The sequence below is a fragment of the Myotis yumanensis genome, unplaced genomic scaffold (assembly GCF_028538775.1).
Source record: "Myotis yumanensis isolate MYYU_CA2020_CCGP unplaced genomic scaffold, mMyoYum1.0.hap1 SCAF_13, whole genome shotgun sequence".
NCBI classification, from domain to species: Eukaryota; Metazoa; Chordata; class Mammalia; order Chiroptera; family Vespertilionidae; genus Myotis; species Myotis yumanensis.
In genome coordinates, this window is record NW_027223764.1 from 15,207,329 (window position 1) to 15,232,111 (window position 24,783).

Consider the following 24,783-nt stretch of genomic DNA (forward strand, 5'->3'; position numbering starts at 1 on the left):
TTATTATTTTAATCCAAGCACGTGGAACAAGGGGTTGGGAATATAGTAGGCCAGCAATAAAACTTTATTGAAAATGGGAACTTATATCTCTTTCAAACAAAATAAAATTTGATGCTGATTAAAGAAAAAACTGCTATTGGTTTCCAGTATAATAAAAAAAAATGTTTCAAAATAGAAAAAAAAATCTGGATATCTGTCTGCAGAATTGCAGAAAATTTTATGCAATACAAGGAAAAATGAAACTAAGAAATTTGAACATTTTAAATTTGAAGTGATGTTTCCCAGAAACAATTCTGCCACGTTTATCATTATATGCAGTATCAGCATTAAGAAAAGTCCAATCAGATTGGTAACTTCATAAATCATTCCTGAGTTTCTACATTAAAAAAAAAAATGAGAGAAAAGGTGATAACAAAGTCTTAAATCAAGACCATAACAATGGGAATGGAATAAAAGGAAGCACTTAAGAAATAACTATGGGTGATATTAGCAGAGGCTGTGGCTTCATTTAATTTGGTGACATACACTGACTTCCAGGTTTCTATCTTGAGTAGCCTAGTCGAAGGTAGTGTCACAAATGTGTCAGGTTCTAGGGGGTCATGTTGACTTTATTTTACCTGTGGAATATCCAGGTTGAGATGTTGAGATGGTTATTATACATATAGATCTGCAGTACATGGTAGACTCTCATTGACTTGAGAGTCATCAGAACATGGAGATATTACTCAAAACCATGAGTACTGGATGCAAGGAGAAGCTGGCCAAGGGCAGAAAGCTTGATAGCATCAAGAGTAGTCTATTTTGCATTATATATGTTCAGTAAATACTTGTGAATAAAGGGATGATAGTGCCAATGACCTCCCAAAATTTAGGAAAAATTGACTGAGAATCTGCCTTTTAATTAAGCTGAGAAACAGTGATTTTTGTAAGCCACAAAGACCTCTCTTTTACTACCTTTTTCAACCTAGTTTTGGAGTAGGGCTGGCTATATTTCCTGTACTTTACTAGACCTTAAAAATCCATGCATCTAATTTGCAAAAATAAGTAACTTAAACATACATAATCCATCAATTCAACAGGTAGTCACCCAGTACCCCTGATTTGCAAAGGCATCTTGCTAGGGCCAAGGATGAGGAGTAAGTTGTGTGTATAAAATATGGTCCTTATCCCCAGAGGGTGTAAAATGCAATTTGAAAAGAAGGAGATAAATAAATCTGCTAAGAGTTAATTAACAACCCCTAACTCAGGGAGATTCCAAAGTTCAAGGTTCCTAAAGGGAAGAGTCTGTGCCAAGTGTTTGTCAGAGAGCGAAAGAGAGAGAGAGAGAGAGAGAGAGAGAGAGAGAGCGAGAGAGAGAGAGAGAGAAACTCACTCAGTGGAGCATCATCTTTTTTTTCTCATTTTTGATCTATTTTGTATCTTCTTCCTGACACTCAAAACCTAAATCAAGACTTCCCTTGCCTGCCTAGAGTCCCAGCTAGGTTACCTCTGAGTCAGAGTTCTTGGAGTGACAGATTTTGGACTCGGCATTAGAAGGGGTAGTCAGTACTGAAAAGAGAAGGGATGATTTAGGGTGTTCTAGATTTTTCCAGAATAAAAATCCTAGAGATACTTAATTTCTTGGAAATTCTCATTCCTAATTTAGACAAGTCACTTTGGACAGAAATAGAATGTGGTTTTGATGAACTAAAGTCAACTCTCATTAGAGATCTTTCAAGACCCCTTTTGATAATTAAATATCAACCCAACTGAGGGATTGAATAAAGTTCCCTGTAGATGCCTTCATCTGTAGAATGCCTTCATCATTCACCAGAAGTCTGGGATCTCCCCAGGGGGCCAGGTCATCAAAGCAAAGGAGGGGCAGCACCCCTCAAGAAAGCCATCGTCATTTTCATAGTAAGCAGCTGACTTCACCTACACATCCTCTCCTACCATTGATAGCGCTTTCTGGACTCACCTGAATGAAGATGTATTCATCCTGGACGACCAGGGAGCTGATGTCAATGGAGCGAGCAAAAGGCCCACTGCGGGTGGTCTCAGCACATTCCTGGATCCTGCAGGTGAGGTAGTGAGCATCTGGAATGGGAGGGCAGAACGACATTTAGACACGGGGGAATGGCAAGCAAAGCTCTCCTCAGCCCATGGAGCTCTACCTCATGGGAAGTCAGTGATGCCATTTAAAACAGCACTGAGATGGCATTTTCTTGTCCACAACATTTGTAATAATTTTTTTTAAATCATAAAATATAGTTCAGGCAAGGGAGTAGGGAAAGAGTAAAAGTGGTATAGCTTTTTGGAAGAACAAATGTGAAATATCTATCAGAATTTTAAATGTACATCTTACACCAGTAATTCTAATTTGCTCTTAGAATAAAGCACCAAAAACTCAGTGAAAAGCTGCAGTAAATACATGTAAAAAACCCATGAGGGTTGACATGACAACCTGCTTCTTTCTCAATAGCCAGTATCTCAGAAAGCTCCCTACACGGGTAATCAAAGGTGCACTCAGGAGGCCATCTGCTTATCCCTCTGCCCACAGGCTCATTTTCCCCTGTCTATTTACGATTCACTCTCACATTTGGACACTTTGAAAAAAGAATCAAGTGTATTCAAGGCCACCCCAAGCAAAGTCAACACCTACCTAAACCTTGGCTCATGGCAGGAGGCCAAACTCATGCCACTTCTGGACTCTCCCCCTGCTTGTCAATGCCCAGCAGGGTGCAAAAAGTCCAATTTAACAGGAAAGAAGTAGCCCTAAAATGAGTTCCTGAAATCCACAAAAAATTCAGGGACCTTATAGTCTTTAGAAATCTTAATGCTTTTATTTTTCAAAACACAAAGACATGAAAATAAGTGCTATGGTACCCACTGTGTGGTGAGAACCCAAAGTGGGGGCTTGGAAAGAATAAATTATCAGGCAGACCTGGCCCCCAGATGAAAGTGACTGAGAGTCACAGGGGACTTTGGGTGTCAAAGGTGAGCTCAAGCCTTGAGTTTGCAAAAGGTGTCAAATTTAGGCTTTGGACATTATCTCCAAATGAGCGTGGATGTAGTCATATAAGATTCCATGATGAAAATGAAAGAATATATTTGTCATATAACCTGAAATCCCAAAATAGGCTTCCAACAACCGTGGCCTTTTTATTGGTTTTTTAATAACAACAAATGCCTGATGGGATGGATTCGACCCTGTTCTCTGGAGGATATGAGAGCAACACCTCTGGAGCTAGATGCCCTGAGTTTGAATCCTGGACTTGCTACTTGCTCATTGCCCTTGGTTAAGCAGCAGCACTGCTTTTCATCTGGGAGGTTCAGGCAAGTTAGTATTTGCCTTGGAGAATTGCCATTACGTTATATGATTATGTATGAAAAATGCTCAGTGCCATGTATCGTTGGATAAATTTTAAAAGATCAATAAATATTAGCTCCTTTTTTACTCTGAAGAAAGAAGGAGGGGGATTTAACACTCAGAATCTTTCTTACATTCAATTTTTTGTTGTTAATCCTCACCTGAGGATGTTTTTTTCACTGAATTTTAGAGAGAGTGGAAGGAGAGGGAGGGAGAGAGAGAGAGAGAGAAACATTGATGTAAGAGGGACACATTGATTGGTTGCCTCCCGCATGGTCCCAGATAGGGGTCGGGGATCAAACCTGCAACCCAGGTACATGCCCTTGACCAGAAATTGACCCTTGGATGTGTGGGCCGATGCTGTAACCGCTGAGAAACAAAGGCCAGGGCATAAGTGATATTTTATTTTATTGTTGAAAATTAAAGGAACATGATATCACAGATCCTACTAGTAAAACCATATTCTAAACTTATATCACTATTTACTTTCTTTAAGGGTGATGGGTGTGCATACAAGAAAGAAAGGGTGTCTGAACTAGAATAATCAAGGAACCCCTGAAAGAGAAGGCAGTTCTATGTTTAGCCTGACGGAGAAGTGTGCTATGTGAGAAGGGAATTCCTGAAAAAGGGAGTGGACACCGCACACAGAGTGTCAGGCAGGCAAAGCTCCTGGAAGGCACTATATAATTACATGTGGACTTTGATGAATGTTATTTCCGAACTTCCATTTTCTCTCCTCTCCTTAAAAAAAAAATCCTCAAATGAGAAACTAGAAAGACCAGATTGGATGAAGATCTCATTTGCATACCCCTGTGGGAAGACCAGAGAGTGACTTCCCAAGTGTCTGAAAGTCACATCACCTTCAAGATTAATGAATTTCTAAATGTCAAATGTCTTTCTAATGTATTTCTAAGACCTGGTGCGACCACTGCTCCACTTACAAAAAACTGGAAGTCCAAGGCCATGCTCCCTGCACTGTGAACAGAGAGATCTGTTTGATGACTTTAGAAATATCTGGCCCTGCTAGATGAATTGTAGGGAAGGTGGTACCATCTCTCTAGTGAGTCCAGCCTCCATGCCCTCTCACCTTGAAGGTGGACCCAGGGTCTCCTAGGGTGGCCTTGGACTGACTGAGTCATCCTTTTTGTATTGGCTCAAGGTGTATAGAGAAGTTGCAGGTGTCACTGCCCCCGCCCCCCGACCCTCACCCTGAGGTTCTAGAAAGCAGAGAAGGTAAGACAGGTTCCTGTCCTCGGAAGAACCCCAGACCAATAGTGAGAATGGGCTATTCACAAGTGAACATGCTCTGGGGTCTGTGTGAGATAGAGCATGACCTGGGGGATGTGGAGAGAGAATGAAGGAGATAATCTGTCATCCTTAGCCTTCTTAATCTCCTAGGGGTTTGCATTTCTGCTAGTTTTGCAGAACCTAGGGAGGCAGCTTCTAACTTTCTCCATTCAGCAGGGCAAGCTTTTCATCTATCTACATCAACAAGTTTCCCATAAAGTCCAGCATTTCTCATTCTGCCAAACCTTCCCCAAAGCGTCATCTCCTTAGAAACGGGCAGAAAGTCTTAGCAATCTTTGTTTCTATCCTCAGGCTGACTTTACAAAGCCTCTGTAAATGCTGGTTAAACAGAACTGAATTGCATTCAAAGCCTAGCAATTTTGATGTTGAATTATATTGTGACTAGTGATTGTGTTTTGCTTTTGAGATGACTAAATATTCAAAGTATTCTAAATATCTTGTCTCTTGTCACCTCATAGAAAAATCTTCCCCTGATTCCTTCTATGTCAATCTCTTTGGGTAATATACATATTGTCAAAAATTGAAAAAGGGGGATAAAATTGTGAACAAAAGTAAATTCAGTTCTTCAGGTCTTCCTTTAGAAGCAGTGGTTCTCAACCTTCCTAATGCCGCGACTCTTTAATACAGTTCCTCATGTTGTGGTGACCCCCAACCATAAAATAATCTTTGTTGCTACTTCATAACTGTAATTTTGCTACTGTTATGAATCGTAATGTAAATATCTGATATGCTATATGTGTTTTCCGATGGTCGCGACCCACAGGTTGAGAACCGCTGCGAGAAATACCCAGGACCTATTTACTTTAAATAGGAATGTAAACTCTCAAATGCAAATAAGTAAAACCAGATTCCAGGAAGCTCTGACAAGTTATTTCGCTTCCATAAGCCTGCTTCTCCTTTACCGGGAGAGGGGGACTAATAGTGCAAAATATGGACATTGACATTACTGCAAATGCCTAATACAGCACTTAATACTAAAAACAAAATCAACAAACCAAAAAAAAAAAAAAAGTAGCTCCCATTCCTTCCTATTATGCTTACGGATTTAGAGTTTTTCTAAAACTTGTAATTGCCATAGGAGAATTCTAGTGTCTGTGCCTTCTAAGTAGTATGTGGTGTGGTGCAGCTAGCACGGTTATAGACATTTAGAAATCACAGCAACCTGGATGGGTATCTTAGTTGCTTGGGGCATCCTCCTGTGCTCCGAAAGGTTGCAGGTTCTATTCCCACTCAGGGCACACACTGAGGTGATGGGTTTGATCCCCTATCAGGCTGAGTATTAGAGGCAACAGATCAATGTTTCTCTGTCACATCAATGTTTCCCTTTTACTCCCTTCCTCTATCTCTAAAATCAAACATATCCTTGGGTGAGGACTGAGAAAAGAAAGAAACAAAAAGGGGGGGATTAAAATACACTTTGTGCCATTTTGTGATGATTGATCAAAAGATAAAAATGTGTGGGGATGTGTGAGTGTAAGAAAGCAAAAAAAAAAGTGTCATATATGTCATTAGGCTAACGTGGTGATGTTATGTGCATTTTCAAAGTAAAGGTGGGTTAGAACCAATTGACTAAAGAAGATCAGTTTAACTATAGAAAAACTGATTTAAAAAAATCCAGAACATGGAACAGAACAAATATATACTATACTTGAACCTAAGTGTGCTGCATGGCATTTATCCCTGGTATATTTCTGTCTACTGTCTTCAATTCTTGATAATAAGGCAGAAACTGTTCTAGTGCTTTGCATTTTAATCTCATAAAATTTCACAGCACTCCTGCACCATAAATTTTATCCAAATTGGACCATAATTCCTAAACTTTCAGAAAATAAGTATAAGCTTAATGTAAGAAATTACTTTATTAAAAGAGAGAGAGAGAGAGAGAGAGAGAGAGTGAGAGAGAGAGAGAAACAACAACCCCCTCCCCCCTCCCCAAAGAAACCATAGGAGCTGTCCAGCAGTAGCCAAGGGTATGTTTTAAGGCTGGGCTCCTGGAACCTGAGGGCACACAGCAGAGGCTTGGGGAGAAGGTATTACTACACCAAGTAGGAGATCAGACAGCCCTATAGTTGCTTCCAACTCTGAAACACTACAACAACCAAAGGTCACCTATAGGTCTTTAAGGGATTGACATGGGAAGCAAGGCCAAGGCAGAGTTGTTTGGAAAACTGACCTGTGGGTCATCTTCTGAGATTTATTGTCTGCTTTCCTCCTGCTGCCCCACTATGTTCCTTCAGACCCTTCCATCGAACTCTTCCTCCAGTGTTTTTTTTCTCAACAGTAACAGTCAGATAATATGTTTAGCCACCCTTATGATCAGTGAATTTGACTACATGACATTATCTCCCTAAATCTTAAATAGTTCTTTCATTAAAAAATGTTAAAGAGTATGGATCATCCCTCATTCCTGCCTGCTTCAGAGAAAGAAAGAAAAATAAAGTACTTGGCACAGCGCCAGACATAGAGTAGTGCTGATTGCTTTCTAATGCTTTAAAAACAAAGCAAATAAAATACATTGCCCAAAATGCATGTTTCTGGCATGCATCTGTGCTTAGCCTCAAAAAACACATGTTTGCACACAACACATGCATTTTTCTTTCATGTATTCTGAATGATATTCCAGCACTTGCAGCCACGTTCAAACAGACTTGTTCAACATTTTATAATTTCTATAACATTCGCTCCATTTGGTCAACCCCTAGCCCTGTGGAGTGGGCAAGGCAAGGGTGAGTAACCTCAGAAAACAGAAGAAGTCAGAAAACGGAGAGTTTAGGGGGAAAGGGAGTCCCCTGGTCTCGGTGCTAATGGGTGGCAGAACCCAGGACCCCAACTCACCAGCAGGCAACATTCTTAGATCACCACCATTTCCATGGATTATTTGGCTCTATTTTGACCTAGAATATACTAATTCCATTTCATGCAGTTTAAATATTTCATACATAGTATATTTTCATCTATTTTACATATTTTTGTTTAAGTTGATTTTATATTTTTCTTGAATAGAGAAGAGCCCTATAAATATGATCAACTTTGGGAAGAATAAAATGATAAATGCTGCAAAATGATACTTCATCAGTCCAAACTGTGTAAGATGTACATAGATGCAAACTGTGCAAAGGGGGTCACGTGTTCAAAACCTTGGGGTTTCTCTGCTGTTTTCAGGGAAATATATAGGTCTTGTGCTCCACTGTAAGCCCAGGGCCGAGAACAATGTCTGGCACCTAGTAGGCCATCCCTAAATATTTGTGGAATTAATAAAGAAAAAGTTTTGCGAGTAATTGCCCAGTTACTTCTGTGGGTAAGCCCGAGTATACGAAGGATTTGTTTTTTAAAGCTGGCAACCCCTGCAATTCCCCCAGTGAATGAAAAAAATGCCATGATGAGCTACGGACATCCCTGTTCGCATTGCACTGGGGATGTCAGAAATGACTAACAGGAGCCTCAAAATTCATCACATGAACTCACGTCCCCCAAAGATTCATTCCTGGGGGTTTATTTCAATGAAACGTCTCCCCTGGGACCAGAGGACTCTCTCCCACTCAGGGAAATAAGGATGGAGAAGGCAGCAATGGAGCTCAGGGCTTTTCATCTTCCCAAGCCATTAAAATGCAAATTGGGGGAGGAGAGAGAGCTGCAGGCAGGTCTGCCCCGGCCTCGCCTGGTGGAGGCAGCACTCACATCCATCCGTGGTCCGCACCTCCATGTGCACCAGGTCCGCCTCCTTATCCAATCCGGCCACCGACCTGGGGAAGGAAGGAGACAGAAGCTCAGTGACCACAGGATGGCAGAGGACACAGGGGAAGTACTCGGGGCGATTACTGGGAATGTCATTTTTCTCAAGAGGCCCTGTCCTGCATCATCGGGACCCACAGAACAAGACCACTGGTGGGCGCCAGCCACTGCCTCTAGTGGCTGCCATCTGTAATGGTCACAACACATGAGTCCTAGAGTGTTGTCCTGGAGAGACTTGGCAACTCTCAATAAACATCAAAGAGTACACAGTCCAAAGGAATGCTGGTCTAAATCTCTGTCCTGCCCCTTTTCTCCACCTCGCACCTTCTAAGAGGTTCTTTCTCCCCCACTGTCTTCCATCTCCCCCATCTTTCCCCACCTGATGGCTTCCACCACATCCTCCTCCTCTGCCCTCCCGTGGAGATGTGCTGTTCCCTTCCCGTTCTGTCCCCTGTGGAAGGTGGATTAGCTTTATCCCTGGCTGTTTGCTTTACGGCACTCTTGCCCCCCTGAGAGATCTGATCTGCCTCCCTTCCGCCTGCCTCACAAACATTAAGTGTTTGGTGACAAACATTCAAAATCTGGCCTGACAAGGACAAAATTCTCCTGAGGATCAGAGAGGGAAACCTTACAGGTCTATTGCCAATTGCCAGGAGAAGAAGGCTGAGAGTCCTTATAGACTATTCCTCCTGGGCCTCACCTTGCACTGATAAAGCTCAGTCAGCGTCTCCTGCATGACACACCCTGGCCAGAGTGCAAGACTCAGAAAACCAGCTAAAAAAAGGCAACACCGACATTAAAGCCTTCGTGTACTAAGGAAATCACATAATCCACTCTCTCTGGCAAGCTCTTACTCATAGTCTATGTACTCTTATTTTAAATATCATTCTGGTTTCCTGGTCTTTCAGTCCTTAACAGGTAAGAAGCAACAAGTTAGAAAGAAAACATGGAATTTTAAATGGTGAGAATCAGCCCGGCCTGTGTGGCTCAGTGATTGAGCGTCAACCCAGGAACTAAGAGGTCACAGGTCAATTCCCAGTCAGGGAATTTGCTTGGGTTGCCGGGCTTGATCCCCAGTAGGTGTCAAGCAGGAAGCAGCCAATTGACGATGTTTCTCTTTCATAGATGTTTCTTATCTCTCTATCCTTATCCCTTCCTCTCTCTCTAAAAATCAATATAACATTATTTTAAATGATGAAAAGCAACAGCTAATGCCTAGATAGCAAGAGAAATAGAAACCCATGAAAAAGACCTATGATTTCAAAACCCAGTCTTCCACACCATAAATCTCTACACTTCTTAATGGCCCTAAGGTCATTACTGTACTATAGCATCAGTATCTAAAATATATGCTGAGGGACTGAAGGCATAGGGAACAGAAAGCCAGGGGGTACTGGTCCCAGTATACTCTGTTTAGGAGACTAGGGTTACAATTGATGTATGTTAGGAAAAATAAAATAATTTTTGTAAAAATAAAATAATTAAGTTTTGAATGGTTAAACTTCAGTTACTTAACAAATCCATTCATATAAAATATATTTTTCCAAAAAAGTTGAATAAATGAGGTCTTACTCCAATGCCTTATTTTTTCCCCCAAGATCATTAATTAACTTTTCATTTTGCTGCACCTCATTTGATCCCAAGGGTAAACACATAAGGTAAAGACAGCAGGTATCATTAGTTATAAATGAAGGAATGGGAAACTGAAACACAGAGAAATTGATGTTTATCTAAGGTGACACAGGGACGAGGCCAGAATTAGAGAGACTTATTGACTTCTCAGTCAAGAGCTGCTCCGGTCCTTCCTACCTCTTCTCTCTTTTGCTTGCAATGTGCTTTCTATCTAACCATTCCTTGCCCCCTTTCTCCTCCAGCTACATCTCACCCTTCCTTCAAGATCATGTGGCATCATCCCTCCAGCAGCCCTTCCATCTGTCATCTCACTGCTTTATCATCCTTACCTCGGTGGTCCCCAACCTGGCTTCTCATGAAAGCCAAGGAGGAAGCTTTGAAATAACCGGATGCCTAGGCCCCTCCCCAGACCAATGAAGTAAAAAATATTTGCAGATAAGACGAAAGCATCACTATTTTTTTTAAATCTCCCAGGTGATTTCCAGGCACAGCCCAGTTTGAGAACCAATGTTGTGCATGGCTCGATGACATCACTCACATAATTGCACTTTGTTTTCTTCACTACTTGGATGTAAACTTTAAAGAAGCAGGATTATGTCTGTTTAACTTTAAATCCTTGGCCCCTATGTAACTAGTATATGTTAGGTGCTATTGAATTAATAAACAGCCCGATCTATTCATGCTGATGCCAAAATTTCAGTGTGACACTCAATTGAGACCAGACCCACAGAGGGCAGAGGGCAGGCACCATAAGAGACTACGTGGGCATCTTTTCTGTCCCACAGCCTCCCTGTTTCTTTATAAATAAGTGTGTATTCTCAGGATTAGAGGTGTCTTGGGTATTATTTTTCTATCCTCTCCCAAGGTCAATGGCAGGGTAGCATGTACCAATTGAAATCATAATGGCAAAGCCTTGCTGTGATGATCAAGTACTATGCTCTATAACAAAAGAAGAAAAGTCCTTGCCTCTTAGCTGCTTAAAACAAGATAAACACCACCAATAAAATAAGCACTAAAACTGTTCCCTTCTCCTGGATTGCTCACTTCCTTCCACCCACCTAAAACCTACGTATTGTTGGACACCTAGGTTGCTTCTTTATCTCGGCTGTTGTAAACAGTGCTGCAATGGTCATAGGGGTGCATATGTATTTTCAAATGACTGTTTTTGATCTTTGAATAAATACTCAGAAGTGGACTTGTTGGGTCCTATAGTAGTTCTATTTTTAATTTTTTGAGGACCTTCCATATATTTTCCATAGTGTTGCACTAGTTCACAATCCCATCAACAGTACACGAGAGTTCCCTTTCCTCCACATCCTCACAAGCACTTGTTTGTTGCCTTTTTGACAATAGCCATTCTGATGTGTGTGAGGTGATATCACATTGTGGTTTTGATTTGCATTTTGGTGATGATTAGTGATGTTGAGCATCTCTTATTTGTCTGTTCGCCATCTGTATGTCTTTAAATGTCTATTCAGGTCTTCTGCCCATTTTTTTTAATTAGATTGTGTTTTGATGTTGAGTTGTAGGAGTTATTTATATGTTTGGATATTAACCCTTATTAAATATATCATTTGCAAATATCTTCTTCCATTCAGTAGGTTGCCTATTCATTTTGCTGATGGTTTTCTTCACTAAGCAAAAGCATTTTAGTTTGATGTAGTCCCTTTTATTTTTGCTTTTGTTGCATTTGTCCAGGGAGTCATACTGCCAAGACTGACATCAAAGAGTTCACTGCCCTATGTTTTAATATAAGAGTTTAATGGTTTCAGGACTTACGTTCAAGTCTTTAATCCACTTGAGATTATTTTTGTATATGAGAAAGTGGTCCAGTTTCACTTATTTTTATGTGTCTGTCTAGTTTTTGTAACACCATTTATTAAAGAGACTGTCTTTTACCCATCGTGTATTATTGCCCTCTTTGTCACAGATTAATTGACCATACAAGCATGGGTTTATTTCTAGGCTCTCTATTCTGTTCCATTGATCTATGTGTCTGTTTTTGTGCCAGTGCCAGACAGCTTTGATTCCTATAGTTTGTAGCACACTTTGAAAGCAGGGAACATGGTACTGCCAATGTTGTTCTTGTACTGCCTATATTGTTTAGCTAGTTGGGGTCTTTTGTAGTTCCAATTTTCACATTGTTTATCACCTAAGACTATAGCTTACCTTTGTTTAGGAGGGTGTTTGTATATTTATTTGTTTAAATAGAATAGAATCATTCTTATTAATATACTACTCATCAGAGACTCATTATCTTTTCTCAATATTTACTACCACACACAGCTCAAGATTAGGCACATTGACAGATTAGATAATAGGGGTAAGAGTATCCCTGTGGTTCTGATAACCAAAACTGTCTCCAGACATTGCTAACCTTCCCCTAGGGACAAAATTGCCCCCAGATGAGAAGCACTGCCTTAGCTGGATACATTTATTGGATGCCTGGACTCTGCGCCTTCTGTAGTAGCAAGGCAGGAAAGATAAGCATGCAGTGATTCCTCCCTTCTTCACCCGCTCCTAACACTGCTGACTACTGCTATTCTGAACCACACATCTCACCAGGACACCGATAGGCATCAAGCAGAATCAATCGAGTCCCTAACGTTAAATCCCCAACAAGTTCCTATTCTAAAAACCTAATGTAAGAAAAGGTGCACACAGATACAGAAAGCAATGAAATATAAGTTGTAAGAGATACATGTGTAGAAATGTTTGGAAAAGTGCATATGGTAATAACGATAAATGCTAATGGGTGTTGAGACCATTCACATGTCAGTCAGCGTGTTTGTTGTTTTGTAAGTACTTTGTTAATTAACCCTCCAAATGAGATTTTAAGGAAGGCACCATTCATGTAATTTTCATCCTCAATAAAATGGGAGATAATAAGAGAAATTAAACTTACATGATAATAATAATTCATAGATATTGAGTGTATTATGTCAGTCAGTTTTAAATGTAAATGCTAATCTAATTCAATCCTCACATCAATGTTATAAGTAGGAATCATTCTTTTTCCATATTTTAAAAGGGCACAATTAAGCATTGAGAGCTTAAGCAATTTGCTGAAAGTCATACATCTAAAAAGCAGCAAAATTAGGGCTCAAACAAGGCAGGTGGCTTTGAGCCAGGAGCTTAACCTCCCTGTAAGCTGCCTCTCCCGGCTGGTGAGATGAGGGATGGGGTTTGAACCCAGCCATTCCTCCCAGAGGCAAGGATCATAGCCATCATGTCCCATTGCCTCCTCTCCCCATGCCCATCACGTAAGTCCTTTTAGGGAATATAAATGCATTCCGTATACATTTTCAATATCTCTGAAAATGTTGGCTCTAGAATAAATGAACTGCAAATGACTCATATTGGTGATCATCAGTCAGAAAGAAAAAAATGTTGGGAATAGAAAAATGAGGTTGGTCCAATAGGAGAGGAATAATAAATAGAGATTTTTGCAGAAGCCTCAAAAAAATAAATAAATAAACACAGTTGAGAAAAGGAAACTTGGAGTTTGGATTTGACTCTTTTTTAGGTCTATGAGAATGGAATGAGCTGAGACATGTGTAAGAGGAACCAGGAGACTCCCATGAGTACAGGGGAGGGGAAGAGAGGCATGCCTGCTCGGATAGGCCAGGTAGGTTAATAATCGCCACTGACACCCCTTCCATAGCAAGCATCCAAGTCCCTTCTCATTTCCAGGACCTAAGTGATGACAAGTTGGACTATAGGGCCAGCAACAGTATCCAGCACTGAACCAGCCATGAGATGGATCAAGTTCCCAGTGCTTAATGTCGGCAACAAAGTAAAGCGAAATTTGCAAATATCCCCTTGAAATTAGATGGAAGGAAACTTCCAGAAAGTTTCTAGAAAGCACTAAATTAAAAAAAAAAATTGTAACCGTATGCATTATTTCTAATGCAAAGTGGAAAGCAGTGCCTTTGTTTAGATATGTTGCATTCTTGGTTTTAATTAACTATAAAACAGAATAATTGAACAAAATAGAGTTAAAGTGTATCAAGAATGGGTATGAATCTATGAAAGCCATTGTGAATATTTAAAAATTCCTCAATGGTGAATTCTCTTATCATAAAGTTTTTCTAAAACCAAATGTAACGAGGAAAAACTAGTCTTTTCCAGTGGATCTTTCCATTCGTTCTCAAGAAGGGAAGCAGTATAACCCCCTTTGTGCAAACTCCTTTCACATTTTGAACATATATATCAATAATTGTTTAGTTCACACATCTGTAAATGGGAATATCATAATACCTACTCCATAATGTTATGGGGATTAAATGAACTAAATAGGAAACACTTAGAACAGTGCCTGACAGAAAGCATTATTATATTTGAGCTATTATTATTATTCATTTGAAGAACAGATAGACTCTTCTGCTTTCCCACCTGCCTTCTTCCCTCCCTCATACTGCAGTTCTGCATTTGTTGAATCTTAATAATTATAGCATTCTTCCAGGCACTGGATACAGAAAGTTCTAGCTACTGTGGAGCTCAATTTAGGCACATCCCTCCCTCTCCACATTGATTACACATCACAAATCCAGAACCAACTCTTGATAAGGGTTCATATAATGCCCTGTTTTCCTCACCAGTATCGTAATCAGTATACCGGATTGCAACTGCTTTTTAACCTGTGGGATATAATCTTTGACCTCACGGGCTTTTGCTGGATCTTTATGTCAACATTTCCATCACAGTGCTGGGCATATGGCAGATTATCAACAAATATTTGTAGAATGAAAGATTATAACACTTTTATCCACTCAGACAAACTTCATAAGGCCCGTGTAAGCCTTGAGCTCACCCGTGGGTCTCAAAGACAAACGTTCCTTCTGCTCAGAAGAGATTTCATTTTCCTACCTGTGCACCAGACAGTGTTTATCATGCGCATTGCTCAACTGGTGCTGCAAAGGGGCGGGGGGGAGCGGAGAGGTATTTATAACAGTTAACAAGCCCAGCATCAGTGCATAAGAATCATGTGAAACTGAGACGAGGGTGGTGATTATTCTCCAAAATTAGAAAATAATTCTGCCTTCTGCCTTCTGAGCCAGGTCCAAGGACACGGGAAACAACAAGAAATAAGGAGCCAGAGCCAAACCTCCAGGGAGACACTGAAACCAGCTCCTAGAACCATCCACTCACAGATGTTGCCGCGAAAGTGCAGATGTTACTGATGGAAGTACCTGAAAAAGATCAAGTGGCTTTCAAGTTTATTTTTAGCAACTGGGTGCTCTGTTCAAACACTGTCTCCAAGTCCTATGATAAATTAAGTCACAGGGAACTTATCGGGAACCCTCAGCGGCTCAGCCACACACACCAGTGCCCGGGTTGCTGGATGCAGCGACCTTTAAAACATCCTGATCTCCCCAACCTCTTCATTTCATAGATCAGAAAACTGAGCGTCACACCATTATCCAAAGACATACCGCCAGCTTGTGCTGCAGGGCCCTAGAATCCGATTTGAACCTCAGCCCAGGCTCTTCGGGACATACTTACTGCCACGAAGAAGAGGCGGGGCTAAACTGTGTTTTCTCTCCTGGTGGATGTGAATCCCATTAGGAAACCTTTCCCAGCAATAAGAAAACTGGACCTTGGCATAAGCATGAGGCAGTATCGAGGGTAAGACATAGATAAGGTCAAAGTACAAATACTTTATGAACTGATGAGATAGACACTTGCATTACAAAATAATTTCATCTCAATATATTTATCCACTTCACTCACAAATATACCCCCCCACCTTTATGTCTTTGCTCGGGCTGTTGCCCCACCTGCAATATTTCTTCTGTTCTACCCTGCATATTCCTTGGTTATGGTTCAGCACAATACCTACTTTCCATGAAAGCTCCTGACCCCAGCTGACTATTATACTCCCTTGGGAAACTTTCTAAAAACACTGAATATCAATGCACAGGCCCTACTCTCAGAAATCCTGGTTTAATCCGTCCGGAACAACAATCCTCTCACATTTTAGTAGCATCCGAGAATCTCCTTGATAAAACACAGATGCTGAATTCTACTCTCAAAGTTTCTAATTGGGAGAACAAGGGGCTTAGAGGGCCAAAGAATTTGTAATCTTAGCAAATACATAGATGATATGATCAAGATAGTCAGAGATCACATTCTGAGGACCTCTAGCTCAGAGTCTAGTCCAGCAATCAATACCTTTTAGATGCTCCTGGATGATAAGAATGTGTGGTCAAAGTTGAGAATCACTCATTAGAGCCTGAAACACAACCTCCATAATCTCAAACTAAAATAGCTTTTCCTTTTTATGTACTTGCAGGGTAGTTCAGAGTATGAATTCTGGAATCAGACTCTCTGAGTTAGAGTCTCAGGTCCATCACTCAGTAACTGTGGGATCACAAGCGATTCACTGAACCTCTCTAAGCCTCAAATCTTCTCATCAGCACAATAAGGAGATAATAAAAGCACCCTTCTTATTGTTTTTATGAAAACTAAATGAACTATATAAATGCATGTAAAACATTTTGAAGACAGAGAGCCATGTGTTAACACTTGGCACTTTATCATGCTTACTATATTAAGTGCTCACCTTATCTAAAGTGCAACTATATTTATTGAGTACCTAATGTACCAAAATCTTTGCTATCAATTTAACATGTTATCTCACTTAATCCTTAAAACAACTTTTGAGATAGGCAGTATCTTGTGTTTCTTTTTTCAAATGAGAAAATGGAAATTTTGAGACAACAAATTGCATAACCAGAGTAAGAAAGAGCTAGAGCCTGGATTCAAATATCATCTGTCTTACCCATCGTCAGTTATCTGTACACCTGAAATATTTCTCATTCTTTTTTTTAAAATATATTTTATTGATTTTTTACAGAGAGGAAGGGAGAGAGATAGAGAGTTAGAAACATCGATGAGAGAGAAACATCAATCAGCTGCCTCCTGCACATCTCCCACTGGGGATGTGCCCGAAACCCAGGTACATGCCCTTGACCGGAATCGAACCTGGGACCTTTCAGTCCGCAGGCCGACGCTCTATCCACTGAGCCAAACCGGTTTCGGCATATTTCTCATTCTTGATTGGACTAGTCTTAAAGACAGGCTCTAGATCTGATTGAATGATGTTTTACACTAGTGCCTAGCACTGTGCCTTGCTCTGCATTTATTAAATATCTGTTGAGTAGATGAATAAATACACAAGTGAGAATACTAATAACCCCAGCAGTATATTTAAGATAAATGTTGAAAACAGCTCTATATTATGGTGAAACAGATTTCATTCATTTAATTAATCTCTAGGCAATTAAGTGAACAAAGTCTTCATTTTACGTTGTTATGCCTCTGTTTTCTCCATTTATCCTCCAAGCAATATTGGATATGTCAAACACACAGTCAGCTGTGATTTGCTTGACAAATGTGATCGTCCTGTGAAAATGCTAAGGCAGCAAAAACTCAGGGATCTCATCCAGTTCAAAAGCTTTCTGCCCAAATCACAATCCCCTGCCTCTACCAACGCTAGCTCCCCTAGATCCACAGACACGTAGGTACAGACCCCCATGTCCATGTCAGTACTACTTGGTCCTAATGTAGCACATTAGACCAGGGCTAAAATCCCGTCAAGTTGGGTCAACACTATTTGTTCCCCAGACTTTAGGACTGGTTTGAAAAACTAGCCTGAGAATTGGAGCACCTTGTCTGGGACACCTTTAACTGTTCTGCCAGAAAGAAGAGAGAAGCAAAGATAAGAGACAGAAAGTGAATACTTGGTGAGATTCAAGGATAGGGTCCTTTCTGAGATCTAAATGCATTTCTTCTCTTGAATCCTAATTATCCTCTCTCCCCCTCTAATTCCGCTACCTCAAGTTATTTACTGTTTCTTGCAACCAGAGAGTCATTACCCATACCCTCCCCCCAAAGTTGCTCAGCAATGCCCAGGGCCTTCTCCTGACTCCTGGATCAGCTCCTGTTCCTTCAGCGTTCAGGTTCTCCAGGCAAAGTAAAAGGAACTTTGACTAGTAGATCAGTGTCCTTCAAGCTATGGGCTAGGTGGTCCCAGCACTTGACAGTTTATAGAGGACTTTCATATCATGGTCTAACTTGATTGTGTGACTCTTGGGAGGTAGGTATCATTGTTCCCTTTCCACAGATGATCAAACTCAGGCCGCAGAGGTCACTAAGGATCATCCAACAGAGCTGGGGCTCCTGCCGGGCTCCGCTGACTCTGAGCTCCGAGCTCTCAGGGCTGCGGTTTCCACGGCTGCCTCTCAGATAAGCCACAAGGCCACCTGTAATTAGATGCAAGATCATGTGGTACCGACTGAAGTGCTGGAGGAATTCAGAGAGTTAATTAAAAAAAAGGCAAAGGGCATTAAGGAGACAGCTTGGGAGGATGTTTTGTGGAAGTTCTAGAGAGGGAAGAGAGAGAGACCAGGTGTATTTATAGACTAATAATGTGCAGAAGGGGGGGCGGGTTGGAGGAAATGTGCCTCCTCCGGCAATTCTCATCAAGTTAATAGATGTTGCCAATTACTGTGGTAAGATTTTTAATTGTATCTTAGCGCGAAAGAGAATAAAAACAGAATTTCCTAGTCTTTGCTGCGGAACTGTTAGGAGTAGACATTCTGGTGTATTAGATCGTGTGGACATACTGCCCAGGGTGTATGCAGACAGCTCATGTCACAGGAAAGCCTCATCAAAGCTGTTCAGCCCTATCTGGGGTTAAGGGAGTAGGTGGAAAAGGGCATCTGCTTCATGAGTTCATGTGCATAAGTGGGTAGGGCAGACAATAGGCAAGTGTGTGAGGCACTAGGTGGTAATCACGTGGAGAAGATGGTCCCCAAGGATAGTGTATATATAATATTTGTGCACTTTCTCATGGTGGGCTGCACCCTGTGATATAATGCTTTGTGTGAGTGATATTATTATTATTATTATTATTATTTTAATCCTCACCCAAGGATATTTTTCCATTGATTTTTTTTTAGAGAGTGGACAAGAGAGGGAAAGACAGAGAGAAATATCGATGTGAGAGAAACACATCCAGTGGTTGCCTCCTGCAGAAGCCCCGGCCAGGGCCAGGAACCTGCAACCAAAGTACGTGACCTTGACCAGAACTGAACCCATGACCCTTCGGTCCACAAGCCTATGCTCTATCCACTGAGCCAAACCAGCTAGGGCATGTGTGTGACCTGACTGAATACTCAAATCATTCATGTAATTATAAGAACCATACCTGCCTCCCCTGTAGATGATCACTTTCTTGAAGGGAGGGGCCCTTTCCTGCCTCACCCATCACAGGAACTCCACTTCCCAACACAAAGCTGGAACTCAATGATGCTGTTGAGCAAATGATCAAAACTCCTACGCAGGAGGCACAGTTTTTTGTCTGTTTTGCGGACAAGGAGCTACAGGCTCAGAGGAACTAAGTGGCTTGAGGAAGTCACCACCACAATAAGGGACAGCTTTTGGATTCGAACCCAGGTCAGATGGACTCAGCCTGGCACACATCCCGTGAGGCACCATCGAGAAAGAGGGAGGAAGGTGAAAAAATGACCAACAAGTGCCAACCAGCTGCTCGGTGCCAGCCACCTTACTTCTTCATAGCATTTAACCCTAAGAAGAAACCTCCAATTCATGTATCTCCCAGAAAATGAAAATGCAGCGATGGAGGTCCTGAGAATGTAAGTGACTTGCTCAAGATTCCCAAGACAGCAAAGAAGAATAGGGAGAATTCAAATGTTTCCATAACCTCCACAGAGCTTCCCTTCCCTTCTTGGTTCCCAGAGAGTGAAATCACATAGATCAATTTATGTCCTGAAAACACAGGGCATTGAGGGAAAGAAATAAAAGCATATGGTTTCCTGTTCCTTCAAACAATTCCTTAGGGACAACTTGGGGACAAATCGTGATAGAGATCACTCTTCTCTGATGATCACCCCCATCCCTGACGCCAGCATCCCTTTCAATATTTTCTCTCTGACTTCTCCATTCAGTGGCCTCATGCTTCTCACCCTCCTGCCCCAGGATCCAAGATAGTCCCCCACTTAGGCCTGCCCTTCCTGGATAATATTCTGGGATCTAAGATCAACCACCAGCAGGCCATGGGTATGCCCAGGCCCTTAGCCAATAGCAGCCAAAGGGAATTAATTGAATCAGTGAAATGACCCCCTTTTCTAATAAGCGAAGACATCTTGGGAGGGGCAGCAGGGCAAACCAACATGAACCAGTTATGCAGCAGATGCTCACATAACATTGTTTTGTTCAATGTCATTTCATTATCATGTTGATTAGATGCCATAGGAACTTCACTCTTGTGTTTATCAATTAGCCTATCGTCAAATGTGGTTCCTTCTCTGTCATTTTGCTATAAATCACAGAACCCATGGTTGATGCTAAGTGAAGACTTACTGTGCACGTACCTGTCATTGAATACCTTCTGCCCAGCATTATTCTCTAAGGAGAAGATACGTGAATGAAATATTTGCTTTGCCTAAGCCTGGAAGGGATTACAGTCTAAGTGCACACAGATATGCAAACACCCCCAAGATCTCCATGCCTAGAATCTGCGCAGAGAGCTCCTGGCACAAGCTGCAAAGCTCTCAGTTTCGTAATAAGAAACCTGGCTGATCTGAGGATCCACCTGACATTTTCTATTCAAATTCAGCACTGGTCCTCTCTTACCTGTTCCTCCTTCTCACGTCAGCCTTGTTCAGTACATTTTACTATGGCACTGTGACAAAGTATAGGGGGTAAAACATGTACGGTGCAACTCAGAGAGATGTTAGTTCAAATCCCAGCCCCACCACCCACCAGCTCAGTGACCCTGACATGCACCTGACCTGCCTGCGCCTCTCGGAGACTCAGAATCCTCATCTCTGAAAAGGAAATAAGAACATACCTCAAAGTGCTGTTGTAAGAATTACACCAGACAATAACAGCATGGCACTCCAAGCATAGGTTTCAGAATACTCAATATATGTTAGCCATTTGTGTTGCTGGTCTCCTCAATGGATCCGTCTTTAACCCCTACTACTGTCATAAGGCCCCATTCCCACATTTTACCTGCATAGATACAGCTTTAGGTACATCTCCTGGCTAAAAGGAGGAACAGATAAAATAATTGCTAGATCCTATTCCAGGTAGAGATGTTTATCTACCCCCCCCCCCCCAAAAAAAAAGATCCCTCCCAACTCCAGCAAATTGCAGAGGCAACATGTGAAAAATCCCAAGCCCTAGAAAATGGAGTCCCAGATAAATATGTACGTGCAGCGCAGCAGCATCCTCTGAGTTGTTACTCACACCTGCATTCATCAGCCCAGAGAAGGACTGCCCAGGGGAAGAGCAAGGAGCCAGACCCTCTGGGACAATTAAAATTAAACTGAACCAGACACTCTGGAATCCCCTCCTGGGAATCATTCTGCCTAGTCCAGGGCTGGGGCAACATCACTTAATAGGCCCTTTTTCATCTTTAATTTCTCCGATTCAGAAAGTTTACAAGATCAATTGCTAAGAGGGCTAATGTGGAGGAGATGAGGCAGCAAGTTGCTCTGAGCCTGGAGTCAGCTCATTCCTTAGCTCCTAACTAGAGCCCACAGGGACCCACTATAGGAAGCCTGAGGATTCACCCCGCTCATCACCCCTCCCTTCTGCAAACTCCCTCTAAATAAAGAATTTGAATTATGACACAGATAGAAGAGCATTATCAACCTCAAGCCCGCCAGTACTTCCCGGGAATTGAAGAAACATCTTGCTTGATATATTCATGCTTCTGCCCAAGGTAGGGCTCATGGGTTCAGAGCCTGCCCCTCTGTCTTCAGACCTAGGGCCCCAGGGACCTTGCCTCTTCAAAGATTATCTCAAGAAATGCAAGTCAATGCGCTCTCAAACTGTATGGGTTTAAATCCCATTTCTACCTTTTGCTAAGCCTTGGTTTCCTTATCAGTAGATGGGAGTAACAATAGAAATTTATGGGCATATAACTAAACAACACTAGTATTCTATTCTGCTTAGCAAGGTGCCTGCACATAGTAAATGCCAGCTATTGCTCGCTACCCATTAAGCTCAGGCCACCTGGTGCCCGCACACTGCACTCATTCAAGGATTAAGTCCAAATGGACCAACACTCTGAAGCTCTTGTGTTTCGTGGGAAAAATGATACCTAAACTTCACTTTAGTCAGTGCCCTTGTAACTGCCGCATCACCTGAGAGAAGTGAAAGCCTTTTCATTTCTTTTATTATTTTCCTTCTCTCCTTTATTCCTATAGCAAGTTAAACCCTCCCCACACACAGGGGAAGCCACATACAGGAACAACTACATCTGAAGACAGCTTTACCAAATGATGCCTGGAAACAGCACAGAAGAAAATGTTGCCTCCCATCCAGGAGACCTGCATCCTTCACATGGAAACACCACCCAGAAGGGGAATGGCTCGCACCCATCGTCCTGGAGAGGTCCTTCCGTTTCCCTAACAGGGCACTGCTGCTCTCCCTCATCACTTTCTGCGTATTTCCCTTAATGATGGCAAATTTTAACCACTTTTTCTGCACAACTGGCTCTGGGGGATCCTAGGAAATCTGGGGAGGAGGTTTCAATTTGTTCACTCGCTGGGAATGAAGTCTGCCTCATATAACTCCTGACAAATTGCCATTTTTAAAGGGTTTGTTAATTTCCAATGAGCAAATGGCACATCCGATATCTTGTTTATTCAACAGATGCTCCTGAGGAAAACAAATGGTTCTTGTTTAACAAACATGGAAACATCTTGTCAGCTTTACTGAGATCATCCTATGTATCTGTCAAGGGAGGGTCTTGTGGTTTGTGAAGAAAGTAGGAGCTGTCTCCATCCAGTGCAGGGTTCTCAAAAGGCTGGGGACGGTGGTTCCATGGAAAGAGGTGATCTGAAGGACCTCCATCACTGCCTGGGAGGTGGCTCTTTGACAAAGGACTTCAGACTTCATCCGTCTCGGAAGATATCAGGTATTTATGAGTCAGGTCTATGCAATCCAGAAATCTGCTTGGTGCTGACTTAAAGGAGACAGCCACCTGACACAGAGGTGGCATAAAATTGTGGTTAAAATGGCCTTGAAATAAGCCTCCATCGGATCCTGGCTCTGAGTTAAATGGTGTGAGCTTGGACTGCTTACATACCACTCTCCACCTCAGTTCCCTCACCTGTGAAATAGGCCTAACAATGACATGAAAGGCAAAGATGCCGATGATAGTGATGAATGGTCATCCTGTTCACCTAATGACATTTCAAGACATTTTAAAATGGAACTGAAAACAGGAGTGAGTCGAAGGGCCAGAGGGAAGGCTGGGAAGAGTCCAATTCCTCCGTCCTCCATTGTTTGGAAGAAATAAACGTGGCATGTTTGATGATGGGAAGGCTTAACGACTCCGGTCAGAAATGAGATTTAAACAGAGAGCGGAATCCTTCCAAGCCTCAAAACTCCAGCCCGATATCATAATTACTTTCAGCCAGTGAGCTAAGGATCTGGCAGCACCAGGAGGCAGGGTAGGGTGGGAGGGCTGAGAAAGAAGGAGAGGAAAGAGGCCAGCTTGCCGGGAGCACACAAGGACACATGGAGAGGGATCATGTCTGACCTCTGTCAAGTCCCACACGAGGATAAATCCATCTGCCTACGGGTGCAGCACAGAACAACGTATTAATTAGGAGAGCAATGGCATTTCAAAGCCTCCCTGCTGGAAAGTATCACTGAGAATTACCTTGGGACAACATCTAACTCACTGAAAATTAATTTCCTCCACAGTGTAGATGCTTTGGAGAGATGTGAAGTGAGGTTGACCCCCACTGAGTGTGGCCTTACCATGTACTGCCTGATAGGGTAGCATATATTAACCAATCTAAATGCTGGGGAGGTCTGAAGAACCCCCGGGCATGGTTAATTACCTGACAGACACTCCACAGTAACTCCGTGAGGTAGACATCATTATAATCAGCACTAAAGCTTAGAAAATGTGCAAATATTAGAGCTTCTCATGGAGGAAGCAATATGCCTGTTTTAGGAAACATTCTCTTAACAACGCTGAAACTCTGAAACTCGGAAAATGTATGAGAGAGGGTTCAGGTGGTTGCAAAAGTAAGGTAACTTAGCCCTAACTGGTTTGGCTCAATCGATAGAGCATAGGCCCGTGGACTGAAGGTCCTGAGTTTGATTCGGTCAAGGGCATGTAGCTCAGTTGCAGGCCTGGGCCCTGGTTGGGGTGCGTGCAGGAGGCAACCCATCCATGTGTTTCTCTCACATCCATATTGCTATCTTTCTTTCTCTCCCACTCTCTATAAAAAAATCAATGGAAAAATATCCTTGAGTGAGGATTAAAAAGAAAAAAAATAGGAAGGTAACTTTTCATCAGAGCTTTCGAAGATAGTAGTAAATTGATTGCCTGAAATTACATCATCTGCCTCCATTGTCCTGGCAAAGGGATTGAAAACCTGCAGGTAACAATCTCATGGCATGTATGCAGAAGAGTGATGGCACTAGGGCAAGCATGTCAAACTCAAAGGCTAACACAGGCCAAGTAAGCAAGGCATGCAGCCCACGGGATGCGAGTTTGACATGCTTGCTTGGGTATGGGCAGGAGATGAGGATCAGTAGACGATGGAGAGTTTGGAAAAATGTTTATAGTAGCTGGGTGAGAAGGCACTCTATGCCTTGCTAAAGGGTTTGGAACCTCTAGTCTAGTTTTTCTCAATCTTGATTCCCTGATTAAAGTATGGTAGATACTATTTGCATAAGACACAATCAGGTAGAATTTTGAA

The 24,783-nt window shown here is 42.0% G+C and overlaps 1 protein-coding gene across 2 annotated transcripts in view; it reads right to left on the reverse strand.

Annotated features, from left to right (window-relative positions):
* Positions 1-24,783, reverse strand: part of SORCS3 (sortilin related VPS10 domain containing receptor 3) — a 518,681-nt gene that overhangs the window by 130,721 nt on the left and 363,177 nt on the right. For both annotated transcript variants that reach the window (XM_070432330.1, XM_070432331.1), the window contains exons 6-7: positions 8,336-8,400; positions 1,958-2,076 (exon numbers count right to left, since the gene is read on the reverse strand). In XM_070432330.1, the coding sequence (XP_070288431.1) occupies positions 1,958-2,076; positions 8,336-8,400 (184 nt within the window). The remainder of the gene's footprint in view (positions 1-1,957; positions 2,077-8,335; positions 8,401-24,783) is intronic.